Source organism: Nelusetta ayraudi, unplaced genomic scaffold, assembly GCF_046127955.1.
Source record: "Nelusetta ayraudi isolate G7.1 ecotype Tasmania unplaced genomic scaffold, CSIRO-AGI_Nayr_v1 ptg000026l, whole genome shotgun sequence".
NCBI lineage: Eukaryota > Metazoa > Chordata > Actinopteri > Tetraodontiformes > Monacanthidae > Nelusetta > Nelusetta ayraudi.
In genome coordinates, this window is record NW_027466076.1 from 7758569 (window position 1) to 7771833 (window position 13265).

At 47.5% G+C, this 13265-nt stretch overlaps 1 protein-coding gene across 1 annotated transcript; it reads left to right on the forward strand.

Moving 5' to 3' along the window:
- Window positions 1–548: 548 nt before the first annotated feature.
- On the forward strand, window positions 549–12806 carry dmgdh (dimethylglycine dehydrogenase). Its single transcript, XM_076029503.1, has 16 exons — window positions 549–801; window positions 1571–1739; window positions 3398–3496; window positions 3578–3742; window positions 4272–4476; window positions 7300–7548; window positions 7795–7993; window positions 8099–8268; window positions 8351–8504; window positions 9211–9376; window positions 9725–9855; window positions 10764–10981; window positions 11214–11371; window positions 11948–12007; window positions 12113–12247; window positions 12340–12806. The coding sequence occupies exons 1-16, from the start codon at window positions 680–682 to the stop codon at window positions 12550–12552; spliced, it is 2613 nt and encodes an 870-aa protein (XP_075885618.1). The 5' UTR covers window positions 549–679; the 3' UTR covers window positions 12553–12806.
- Window positions 12807–13265: the final 459 nt, after the last annotated feature.

Genomic DNA, 13265 nt, shown 5'->3' on the forward strand with positions numbered 1-13265 from the left:
AATTAACTGGAGCACGACGAGGAGATGCAGTGGCTCATTGACAGACATTAATTTTCACTTGTAGTACCAGCCCAGACACGCCTTGTTCCCGGTGAGATTTTGCAACAACAACAAGCTGGTGGAGAATTTTTTTTTATAAAGGTGTCCGTGTCCCATGAGCGATCACTCTAAAACTTTTTTTGGAAAGTGGATAGTGGGTGGACACTATAGAAGCATGATACATATTTGACATATATAAAAATGTATATACTCATATATATGTATATGTATATATACATATACATATATATGAATATATACATTTTTATATATGTCAAATGGCAATTGCATTATTTGATTGCTATGTTGTTGTTTTTTTTTTGTTTTTTTATCAATAAAAAAATAATGAAAAGGAAGAAAAAGTTTCCAGTTGCAGTTGCAGCTGCAGGGTTCCGTGACCTACATTCGCAGCCACTGGCACCTACAGCGTTAACTCGGCTGAGGGTTGACCCGGGTAAAGTTTCGAGTCGGACTTGTGGGCGTGCCAAAGCGCGTGTCACAGCCGTAAGCGGGATATGTGCGCGGCTAAATTGAGACGCCGCCGTCTTGCAGGGATCCGCAGGTAGAAGTTCCCGGTTGCTGGGTTTTTTTTTATGCTGCGGCGGGTCTCGCACTGATTGAACGAGCAGCCACAGCCACCATGTCGCGGATATTGCAGCTGGTCAGCCTGCAGCTGCGCAGGGAGCTGCCCGCGTGCGGGGGGGTCGCGCGGCATCCTGCGAGGACCATCTGCTGCACGGCGAGGAGACGCGCCGAGGAAAGGTGAGTTGGGGTCGGCGTCTGCCGCAGGAAAGCGCAGTGGCGGAGCTAGAGGCGGCCACAGGGTGAGATCATGGCTCACATAGCGGTGGTAATAAGTAAATACCTCAAATGACCACGTGACTGTATTTTTTTGTATTTTTTTTTTTTTTTTAAATATTGTAATTGTTAGTATGGTTGTTTGTATTCATTTTCCTTCATCACTTACAGGACAGCAACATTTTTTTTTTTTACCAATGTTGACGTTAATAATAAACCTATGTCATCTTGTTCCTTCTGTGTTAGGATTCGGGTGAGTGTAACATCACATTTCATCTTTGATTGTCTGGTTTCCACCTAGAACAAAATTCAGGCCGATCATCAAGTCGGAAAAACATTATACATATTAAATATATACATATATTAATACATATAAAGAATATGCTGTACATCAATGAACAAAGACACGACTTGAGATGCTGTAGTGCGGAAGTGTAAGGCCTTTTGTCGAATTATCCCTCCGCACTGGGGTGGCAAGTACCTAGCTGCTCCACCCTTGGACTAGCGGAGTGCAGTCTCCAGTGAGCAATGGTCACCGTGAAAAGTGCACATTTGGTGAATGCACGTGGAACTACGGAAGGGCTGTTGTGGTTGATGACAGTTCAGACTCTTATCACTTATCACATGCTTGCCGTGGCGCGCTATCATCACAGTGCTGAGGTTCACTCACGGACTGGTGCATGCTGCAGCTTTTTTGCTAAGTTTGCCCTCCCTCGCACTGTCTGTGTTCCAGCGATGCAACCTCAGCCCTCAGGAAGAGGTGGAAGGACACGGCGGACACTGTCATCGTCGGCGGAGGATGCGTTGGCGCCAGCATCGCCTACCACCTGGCCAAGGGTGGCATGAAGGACGTGGTGCTGCTGGAGAAGTCCGAGCTGACGGCTGGATCCACCTGGCACGCTGTACGTCTCGGCAGAGTTTACGTTTCTTTTTCCCCCCCACAGTCGGCCGAGGTGAAGGCTGGAAATGGCGAAATGCACCTTTACGTGGGAGATCCACGTTGTCTCTGTCTTGGTGTTTGCCCTTCACCACGTGTCCAAATCAATGATTGGGTTAACCTCACTGTTCTCCTGTCGTGTTTTCCATACATCAACCCAGACAGAGGTGGTGTTTTTGTTTTCGTATTTGCCCATTGGGCATGTGATCAGACTTCTTGTATCCTATAAGTTCTTTGTGTTGAGTGTTGAGCATTTAGTATCAACAGGTCTGGAAATGAACTGGTGAATAGTTCAGTCCAAGTGCTTCCATGTTTTAGTTTCCCCCATTTTTTTTCCCCCTCTAGACTGTCGCAAAACACTTTGTTGTATTTTTGAATGTACTGTATCTGGATATTATCATTTAAATGGTAAAGACTGAAGGATGCAACACCTGTAGTTCCACACGTATCCCCTTCAAACACTTGGGAGGCTCAATACAGCATTTAGTATTTGAATAACAAGCTTCTTCGCTGTTGCTTGTTGGTATAAAAAAAAAATTGCAGGAAGCTTTAAACAGAGAGTTAAACACACTGTTTTCTGGGGACCACAGAGGGTTTTTGAATAATTGATCACATGAAGCTGCACTGGAGTCTTGGATTGATGCAGTAGGATATGTATAAGTAAATTAGAACTTGGTTACACAGTGTACAGTAGTTTTTTTTTTTTGCGGGCTATTGCCACTCTTGAATACATGTTTTTGCACGTTGTCAGGTGCTTCGGTTCCCACCCTCCCTTGGACAAACAGCAGGTTGTTTGTCCTTTGGAGGTCTTTAACCTGCAGTGTCGCCAGCCAGACTGGGCTGAAACCTGAGAGGCTGGGCTGAGAGGTGTCAATGAGGAAGGGGGGCGGTAAAACAAAACAACAAAGTCCGAGTTCTGATCCATTCTTCCTCCTCAGCGAAAGTGTTTACAGCTGTCGCTGTCCACTTAGCAGCAGCATTAGCAGCAGCAGCAGCAGCAGCAGTGCACCCAGTGGGACAGCTGCTGGAGGCATCTGAGGTCTTGACCCACTTCCCGCTCACCACTCAGGACTCCATCACTATTAATACATGGGACACGTCATTGGCCAGCTACTATACAGTACAAGCAGCAAGGCTGAAGTCCAGCCCGGGTTGGGCCTCAACTCAGGACAGGTTGAAGGTCTAGTGTGTGGTGGGGCTGTGGAAAGCCTCAGTAATGTGCACACTTTACTCACAGATACAGATATTTTGTTGAAGTTAAAGTCCCCTTGATTGTCGCATCCCAAAGGATGTGAAATTGACCCATTCACTCGCAGTGGTGAACAGCAGCAGTGCCACACTCGGGAATCAGTGGATGATTTAACCCCCAAGGCCAACCCCTTACACTGAGTGCCAAGCAGCGAGGCAGTGGGGACCGTTTTTATAGTCTTTTGTATGACCCGGCTGGGGTCATACCAACATTTCGTGAGGGTGGACACTCTACCAATGGACCCCTGACCTGGGATGTCCAAATACGAAAAGAGAAGAAATTTTGAATGTTCCAAATTTTCCAGAAGACCCCAAAGCCACTTTGAATGATTGTACCTATGTAGCCCTCTGCTTGTTTTGTCTTTTTCGCTTCAGGCCGGATTGACGACATATTACCATCCGGGCATTAACCTGAAGAAAGTCCACTTTGACAGCATTAAGTTATACGAGTCCCTGGAGGCTGAAACTGGACAGGTGAGCTCCTTTTTCTCGTCCTTCAGAAGGTCTGATGTGTCGGTCTGTGGACGTCTCTCACTCCGACCCCTCCCTTTGCAGGCAGTGGGGTTCCACCAACCTGGCAGCGTCCGGATCGCTTCCACTGCGGCTCGAGTGGATGAGATGAAGTATCAGATGACCCGCACCCACTGGCACGTGACTGATCAGTACCTGATCGGGCCGGAGAAAGTCCAGGAACTCTTCCCTCTCCTCAACATGGACAAGGTCCGTACTGACCCTCGTGCCGTTCCAAATCACCACTGTGTGTTTGATGCTGCTGAGGGATGAAGTCATTTTGTTCCTCACATTAGGTTTTGGTGATTCCAAATCACATTCTGGACATTGAGTCCAGTGTCCCAATCTTAGCAGAAGTGACACTGGCTTTACATCTTTGTATTCTGCTACTTTTTTTTTTTACAAAATGACAACTCTCTCCAAAAAAAGCTGTTGCTCCAGTCTCGTGGACTTGAAGGGATGACTGTTGGATCTCCTTCTACGTCCTTCAAGCAAACATTTCATCAGGCGCCAAAACATGCTTAATTACCCAACAGTGCAAATCAATTGGAAGCAATCTCGATTTGGAGAATATGAGCACCTTGTTTCTGCTTGCAGTTCTTTTAACCTGTATGCTAGTTTTCTAATTTGACCAACGTTTTTTGGTTCTGAATGCCCCACTGTGCAGTTTGGCAACCATGTTCCTCCCATGATCGTTCCCAAAATCAGTCGTGACGAGAAGGTTTGTGTTGACTTGCAGGTGTTGTCAGGGTTGTACACGCCAGGGGACGGACACATTGACCCTTACTCTTTGACAATGGCTCTGGCCGCTGGCGCTCGCATGTACGGAGCCCAAATCTACAACCCGGCTCCGGTGACGGCGCTCAAACCCACCGCTGACGGCAAGTGGGATGTCGGGACCCCTCACGGGACCATCCGCGCCAATCGCATCGTCAACGCCACAGGTCTGTGCTTCAACGTTCTGGTCCCAAAAAATGATTTGTCCTGCCTTTTGAAAATTTGGTTGAAGATTTGGGAGTAAAAAAATGTCTCACAAGAGTGTGACTATTTCCTTGAAACCCATTAACAATTGAGATAGATAACATAAGCCACATTGTGTAATTGGTCCTTTTTTATTTAATCCCTTTTGTGGATTCAAACCAATATGACCATTCTGACATTTTGCAGATGCAAACAACTCCATCTCATACGAGTAGCACTTCCGTGTGAATAATAACGACAAACGTGTCTTGTTGCTGCTTGCATGGCTGTGTCTGGAATGCATCACTGCCAGTCAGGTTTCACTGGCCCTGTTCACACCATGCGTGCTTCCAAAATTCACATGCATGCAAATTCTGCATGCACGAATGGAAAACGTAGCAAATGGCAAGAGAGTCTGAGCCCGAGTAGTAAAATGCATGAAGCATTTTTGGTTTTTTTGGTTGGAGTATACCATTAAAAGAATGTTTTCAATTTACTATCTTGTGATACACAAGGCAATGACAAGAACAAAAGAAAAAAAACCCCGACCCAACAGCATTTTAAAGGTTAATCTTCACATTAAACATCCTCTACGGATCCGCCCAAAAAGCAAAACACGTCCTGCAGTCTAGTTTCGCGTTATCTTGCGGACGTTCTATAACTGGAGACCTTTGCCCACACAGACCACTGCAGGCAGAGTTCAGGGGAGCGAGCCCGCGGCTTAAACTGGGTCATACCAGTTCTGGTGGGATTTCGTTGGCAAAGGCTCCTTTCATCCCGTCTGCTGTGCCTTGTTTATTTGGCAGCCCTCAGGAATTTGATTTACTCTGTCCAGGGAGGAAGTTGTGTAAGAGGTACAGTGTCGGCCTCTCTCTAGAAGCGAAGGGTGAAAGGGAACCCGCGGGTCAAAACGGCAGCTGCAGCTCAAGCTTACAAATACTTAAAAATGCGTGATTAAGAACTTAGCTAAGCAGGTATCCTCGAAAAACTTGTCTTTTTGTTTTTATTTCGAGTTTTCTCCCATTAACTTTCCCGCTGAGCTTACGCTCTGCCGAGGGTCCCGTTGGCCTGCTGCCCTCGCTGCGTCGGTCAGCAAAAGCAAACAGCTCCGGTTTCATCCAATCTGGAAGTGGCAGCAGATCCACTCCTCCTGACACACTTACTGATTTTTTTTTTCATTTTTTTTTTTTGCTGCTCTTTGTTTCCATGGACGGAAATGTGAGACTGATAGATAGAACAGACTCAAGCCGACCTTTGTTAAATAACCTCTGCGAACCCCCACCTCCCCACCCCCCACCCTCGTACATTCCTGTTCCCCAACTTCCAACTGCCGCCCCTGCAGAGCCTCCTCCTGAGCCGTAGCCCAGGGACCCTCTTTTTACTGATTCGGGTGCACTGTTGAAACCCCACGAATTGTTGCCTTGAACTCCAGGTGTCGGCATGGACATAGGTCAAAGGTCATTGCTGGAACATCCCCCCCCATCTGGGATGAGTTTCAGTAAATAACTCGAAGATTGTTTTTTGGACCAGTGGGCTTTTTAAAGTGATAATCCTAACACTGCGAAGAAAGATAACGCTGTATCAATAAGGATTTTACTACTTCTGCCAACTCCAAGTATTTATTATCTTTATCTATCAAGTCCTAGCAGGTATTGACGGCTTCTACTGTACCGGTATTGTTCACCGCGTCAAGTCCGTCGCTCATCAAGTAGCCGTGAGAGTTTTTTTTTAACGATGGTGTTGGCCCAGTAAAAAGCTGCTTGAGGACAGCGGCGGCAGAGAGGTCAACAGGTTGACCTGCAGCCTGCCCCGAGTGTCCCGCTCGCAGCAGCTGAGTTGGCACAAAATAGTCACACAGGCCATTAAGTGTCCCACTTTTGGTAATCAAAACAAAGTGCAGCCGCGGCCTCTGCCTCTCTCCACACGGAGATGATGATTAACCAGCTGGCTAGCGCAGGGGTCGAGTTGCTAAATCGTCCAGGCTGACATAGTTGGTGAAGATCAGAAGGAAAAGAGATTACCAAAAAACATAAAAAATAATCGGTGACTGTTGACATTTGATCCGCTGCATCAGCACAACCTCGTTGAATATGTGCCGCTCGAGTAACTCTTACTGCTGCTGTGTTGATTTTTCCTTAAAAAAATAAAAAAAATACAAATAAAAATCGTCAGGTAAACCCTGAGGTTTTTGTCACTTAATCCTGGAAGGTTAATTGACAACTTTAGTTTAAGGGAATTATAAAAAAAAATTAATTAACCTTTGTCTTGATTCTTCTGAAGATCTGTGGGCCAACACATCCGTGGGCCTAAACAGCAAACTACTAAAACAAAAACAAAAAAAAGAGGGCGTGTGTGTCTGTGTTGCATAATATGAACTCTGCAGGCCGACGGCAACCGCTGAGCACAATGGGAAGCTCTGTTTTCTCCAATGGAAAGCTCGTAAAAAACACGCCTCCACCGCTGCAGTATGTGCAGTAGAATGGAGGATGGTCTGCCTAATTTTTTTTTTTTTAACGAAGCACCCACTGAACAACATGTTTTGGAAAAATACAAACTCCCCTCCTTTCTAAATTTAATCCTGCAAATGTTTGGCCGTCGAACAGGAGATCACTGTGCAATTTACGAGGCGTTTGTTTTTCTTACGTGCACTTTTGATTTCATGAGAGTCGAAAGACGCCGCTCATTTGTTGCCATGCATGCGTGACGATCACTTGGGCTACGTCACAGAAGTCAAAGAAAGCCCTGCAAAATTCATACGTGTTCAAAATTCAGAAGTTTGTTTCTAAAACAACGTTTTGGCGCTCCAGGTTTCTGGGCGCGGGAGGTGGGCCAGATGATCGGGTTCGACCACCCCACCATTCCCGTGCACCACCAGTACGTCGTGACGGCGACCGTACCCGAGGTGAAGGCCCTGAAGACGGAGCTGGCCGTGATCCGAGACCTGGAGGCCTCCTACTACCTGCGTCAGGAGAGAGACGGCCTGCTTTTCGGCCCCTACGAGAAGGAGGAGAAGATGAAGCTGCAGGACTCCTGGGTCAGAGACGGAGTTCCACCGGGTGAGGGAATATGTTCAGCCGCAGAAACTGTCAATGGAATGGCATCACTGGAATTGAGATGGTTCTTTTGCTTTCCTTCCCCCTCCAGAAATGTGAACCAAAGCCAACCCTTTGTGATGTCACAAAGGGCACCGATACCTCTCGCATCGCGCCCAGTCAAATGTTCGGACGACCCTGAAGCTCAGCACTGCCGAGTGTTTTAGGGGTGGCTGTGAACAGAGGGCTAAGTGCGTCGTCTCTTTGCAGGTTTCGGGAAGGAGCTGTTTGAGTCGGACCTGGACAGGATAATGGAGCACGTTGAGATGGCCATGGAGATGGTGCCCGTGCTGAAGAAAGCCGACATCATCAACATCGTGTCGGGACCCATCACGTACACGCCTGACCTCCTGCCAATGGTGGGGCCACACCAAGGAGTTCGCAACTACTGGACTGCCATTGGCTTCGGGTACACGTTGCTCATCGTGCTCGAGTGTGTTATATTTAATCTGTTGACGATTCCCTAAATTTCAACAAGCTTTTTTTTTTCTTTTCTTCTCTTTCTCTTCCCCAGCTACGGTGTGATCCACGCTGGCGGCATCGGCAAGTTCCTGAGCGACTGGATCAGGAACGGCGAGCCGCCCTACGACCTGATCGAGTGCGACCCCAACCGCTACGGCAAGTGGGCGGACGTCCCCTTCATCTGCGCCAAGGCACGGGAGTCCTACGGCTTCAACAACGTGGGTAAGAAAGGACGGCGCCGGAGATCCGCCACTCTTTCCACCCGCTGCCTCTCCCTCACTCCCTCGCCCGTGATCCCCTCCAGTCGGTTACCCCAAGGAGGAGCGTTTCGCCGGGCGGCCCACCTACCGGAGGAGCGGCGTTCACGATCTGCTGAAGGGCAAATGCTCCATGGGCTTCCACACCGGCTGGGAGCAGCCTCACTGGTTCCACAAACCCGGGGACGACGTGGGATACAAGTGAGGCTTCCCGTTAGATGGCAGTTACAACTGCAGCATACTTTTGATTGAGTTTACGCCTACTGCTCCTCCTTTGTGACCACTTTTTCTTCTTCACTTCATTTATTTTTTTGTCATCAACTTGCGTTTTTTTGCTTTTCCCCCGTCACATGCAAAGAATAGAATAGACAGTTTTTTGGGGGATTGCAGTCAACTGCAATTTACCAAAAGGGGGGGGGGGGCGTGAAGCTACTTTAACAGAAACCGATTTTAAAGACAGGACAGCTGCCAGCAGTCCGTAAATCTACACGGTCCTGGATTTCCTGAGATGATCTGCCTGTCGTCTGGCTCCCAGCCCAAGCCACAACAGCAGCGGCAGCTGCAGCTGAAGCCAGTTGGCCGTCTCAGCTGCACGCTTGGATCAAAACTGTGACGAGCGAAAGCCGTACTCGATCGTCGGCTACTTTCCCCAACGCTGCCTTTCAGGCTCTCTAAGCAACTTATTCATTTTACTAACCTCCAACCGGGAAGTGTTTTCAATTCCATAACCAAACAGCTGCCCTACTAGATGTGACAAGTGGCACAAGTGTCTGGCTTTGAGTTAAGCCAAATATTACAGAGTAGAGTGGCTCCTGGCCAAATGAACCAAAAAGATTTTGGAAAAAGAGCAGTGTGCCGTCTTTTCTTCGACTCTTCCGGTAACCGTGTTCTTCTGTGTGGCGCTCAGGCCCAGTTTCAGACGCACCAACTGGTTCGGGCCAGTCGGCCGAGAGTGTAAGCTGGTGATGGAGAAGGTGGGAGTGATCGACCTGACGCCTTTTGGAAAGTTCACCGTGAAGGGGAAGGACTCGCACAAGCTGCTGGAACGTCTGTTTGCCAACACAATGCCCAAGGTCAACCTTCACATGCTGCATTTAAAAAGAAAAAAAAAATTAAACTTTTTACATATATTTCATCTTTGCTTCAACAAGAAGCTCAGACAGGTTAGGTTTTGCTCTTTGGCGCCACCTGTTTTAGCTTATTTGATATTTTAGCTACGTGGACAAACTTTTGTCACATATCCTTCATACTGTAGTGAAAACTTGGGGGAAATAACAGTCAATATCAATATAACATTATTTAACACTTCACTCCTGTCTTTGTGAACTGTGTCAAATGCAATTCTGTATTTCAAGCAAAAAAAAAAAGCCGCTTTAATTTTCAAAAGCTTGTCTTTTTTTGTTTGCTTTTTTTGTTTTTAGGTGGGTGTGACCAACATCAGCCACATGCTGACGCCCACTGGGAGAGTCTTTGCTGAGGTGACCATCACCCAGCTGGCACCAGGAGAGTTCCTGCTCATCACAGGCTCGGGGTCTGAGGGCCACGACCTCAGGTGAAGTGCGCAGCAGCATTTTGGCCCAACCGGGCAAACTTAACTGAGCCGTGCGTCGTGAAAAATAATGTTTTGACCAGAAGCGGGTGACTTTTTACATAAGAATGAATCACCAAACAGGAGATGGATATGCGGTGAGGCAGATAATCACTAGCTGACGAAGAGCTGGCAGCCTTTCAGCAATTACCCCTTTTGTCAAGCTCAAACTGACATTCTGCAAACTGGTAATTCAAGTTTTACGGGGCCCCTTTTTGTTTCGGAAGCTGTCAGGAATTGAACACAGCAATGCAGGTTCACAAAATGAAAAGTCAAACCAAGTCACTGCCGGTTGCATTTCAGGCAGTTGAGAACACCAGGCTTATGACTTGGGGAAAAACTGCACCCTGTCATGTTTGAAGAATCCCAGAACGGCGCCGCAGAGCCACTTTGTCCCACACTTTGTCAGACAAACGTCCCTGTGTTCGTTTTGCAGGGAGGGGGGCCGCGAATCAGGGCACAACGAGAAACAAACACCCACTAGTAACACACAACCCGGCTCGTACTGCACCCAACAGCCTTTTCATCGTTCACTGTAAATAGCAGTAATCTAAAACTCCCCAGCAGCTGTTAACACACACACAAAAAAAAAACAAACGCCCCTCCGTTTGCTCCAATCGGGAAGCAGCACGACTCCAGGGCCAATTTCTGAGCACCCGTCTCGTACTTAGCGGTGACCTCTAGTGGTGACTGCGGCAGAGACGGTACATACGAAACAGAGACGTGACATCCAGCATATGACTGATGTGCAAAGGACTTGGTTCGACAGACAAAAGTGTAGTTCTCGCTGCAGCTTTGCAGCCCTGCTCTTCGGGGGAATCTCGGCGGTGACGAGGTTTAAGAGACGGCTTCCTCGGTGCGTCTGTGCTCAGGTGGATCGAGACGGAGGCGGCGGACGGCGGCTACGACGTCAGCATCAGCAACGTCACGGACGAGATCGGCGTGCTGGGCATCGCGGGACCAAACTCGCGTGCGGTTCTCCAAAAGCTGACGAGCGAGGACCTGAGCGACGCCGGCTTCAAGTTCCTGCAGTGCAAGATGGTCCAACTGGCCGGCGTTCCCGTCCGCGCGATAAGGATCTCCTACACAGGTAGTGTGACGGATGTGCCAGTAATAGCAATTAGCCCCGCCGCGCTACTTGACCTTTAAAACCTCATCATTCGTCTCCCCATTCATTTTTCAACATCTTTTCTCTTTCTAGTTTAATTTCAATCTTTTTATATCCATTCATCAATTTGTTTTTTTTGTTTTTTTGCACAGTCAGTTCAAGCCCATTTGTACATTTTTGATGCTGGGACACTGAGATATGCGCCTGTCTTCAGGGGAGCTGGGCTGGGAGCTGTACATTGAGCAGAAGAACATGGCGACCGTGTACCAGGCCATGATGGAGGCAGGAAAGGACGAAGGCATTGACAACTTTGGCACCTACGCCATGAACTCTCTCCGGCTGGAGAAGGGCTTCAGAGGCTGGGGAGCCGAGGTGAGTGCGTGGACGCGCATGCAAGAGAAGCCTCAACAGGCTTTAAATCTCTTTAAATGTCTGAGGTGATGCTAAATCTACAATCCCAGTTGCTCAAAAAGTGTGCTTCAACACAGTCCTCAAAGTGAGCTCTTTGTGATGTCACAAAGGGCACTCGTACCTTGTGTTACAAGGGCCAAGGCCCCCTGTTTTTACCCCTTCCCAACATGTGGAAGGTCCAACAAAAAAATCACCAGGAAGCTAAGCTAATCTAAGCTAAGCGAAGCTTTTGCAGGGGGCTGTCAAAGGTTTTCTGGTCATGCATAGCGTTATTTCACAAGGCTGCTTCACTACAGTGCAGGATGGGTAATAAAGTTGTGAAGTGGTCTAACCACACCACTGACTCTGACTTCCTGTGATTGAGACATGAGTGCAGACAGGAAGTGATGTGCTCATAATTTGACTTTGAGAGATGCGTTGTACATGCGTTGTACGGTCTCTGTTCAATTAGAGGGGGAATGAATCTGCTGTTGCATGAGTTGTGATTGTTTGCTTAAACACACACATTGAGTAATATTTTTTTTTTTTTTTTTACAGATGAACTGCGACACCAACCCTCTGGAGGCAGGATTGGATTATTTCATCAAGCTCAATAAGGTGGCTGCACTTTATCCACGTGCAAAACAACTGGCTTCATGTCTCGTGCTGTGTTCTGAGTTTTGTTAAAAAAAAACAACAATGTTTGTGCCTGCGCTCCTCAAGCCCGCTGACTTCATCGGCAAGGCGGCGCTCCAGGAGATCAAGGCCAATGGCCTGAGGAGGAAGCTCTGCTACCTGAGCGTGGACACGGACAACATCGACCCAGAGGGCAACGAGACCATCTGGCTCGACGGCAAGGTCAGCGCCGGCAAAAAAAAAAAAAAAAAAATCCTGGCCAAAACGATCCTGTACTTTGACAATAAAGTCTTCTCATCTAATCTTCTCATTAGGTCGTTGGTAACACGACGTCCGGAGCCTACAGCTACAGCAGCCAGCAGAGCCTGGCGTTCGGCTACCTGCCTCTGAACCTCAACTCGGTGGGTCAGAAGGTGGAGGTGGAGCTGCTGGGGAAGAAATACCCGGCCGCGGTCATCCAGGAGCCCCTGGTCCTGACCGAGCCCACCCGGACCCGGCTGCAGAAGAAGGCAAAGAGTAAAGCGTGAGCGCGAGCCGTCCAGGATGGAGTCCCTCACCAACTGACAAAAAGGAGGAGGAAAAAAAAAAAAGAAGCTTTTTACTGTGATGTATGAATGAAAAATGCTGCCTGGGCAAAACCGCGTGGCGCCTGTGTTGAACCGTTTTGTGTCTGAAAGTCGTACGACGACCACAGCTTCCTCTCGCCGTCCCGTCTCCACAAGGGGCAAGTTGTGAGCCAGAAAGTTGGGTGTTTTGTGCTTCACGCGAATGTGTAAAACAAGCAAAAAACAAACTTGAACTTGCAGCACCGCGATGTCTTACAATGTTGGAGGATAATTGTATTTTTTTTGTTTTTATTTTTGTAATTCCATAAATGGACAATAATGTTTACAACTCAGAAAAGGGCGAAATAAAAACTACAGATGTTTGTTTTTTGTAATAATAAAAATGTGTCATGAAGCCATGAAAAATACTTGACAGACTGTGATGAGAAATGTAATAGAAAACCAAAAGAAAACCCTGTAAAAATATTTAATTCCTCTTTTTAAAAAGACTGAACAGTCAGTTTACATAAAGACAAATCATTCAAGCAATGTTTTTACTCTCTTGTATTAAGTCCTTCCACCTCTTTGTTTTGGTCTTATTTTTTTCTCATTATCAGACGGATCAAAAACCAAAATCATGAATAAAATTCATCGCACTTAAGTGACGCAGCCCGCTCTACCATTCCGGCAATCCG

What these genes read in the sequence shown, in the direction of transcription:
- dmgdh (XM_076029503.1), top strand. Translation starts at nt 680, where the DNA reads ATGTCGCGGATATTGCAGCTGGTCAGCCTGCAGCTGCGCAGGGAGCTG. An exon ending in TGGAGGCTGAAACTGGACAG is followed by an intron (nt 3,497 to 3,577) that starts GTGAGCTCCTTT and finishes CTCCCTTTGCAG; the next exon opens with GCAGTGGGGTTCCACCAACC. An exon ending in TCGCATCGTCAACGCCACAG is followed by an intron (nt 4,477 to 7,299) that starts GTCTGTGCTTCA and finishes TTGGCGCTCCAG; the next exon opens with GTTTCTGGGCGCGGGAGGTG.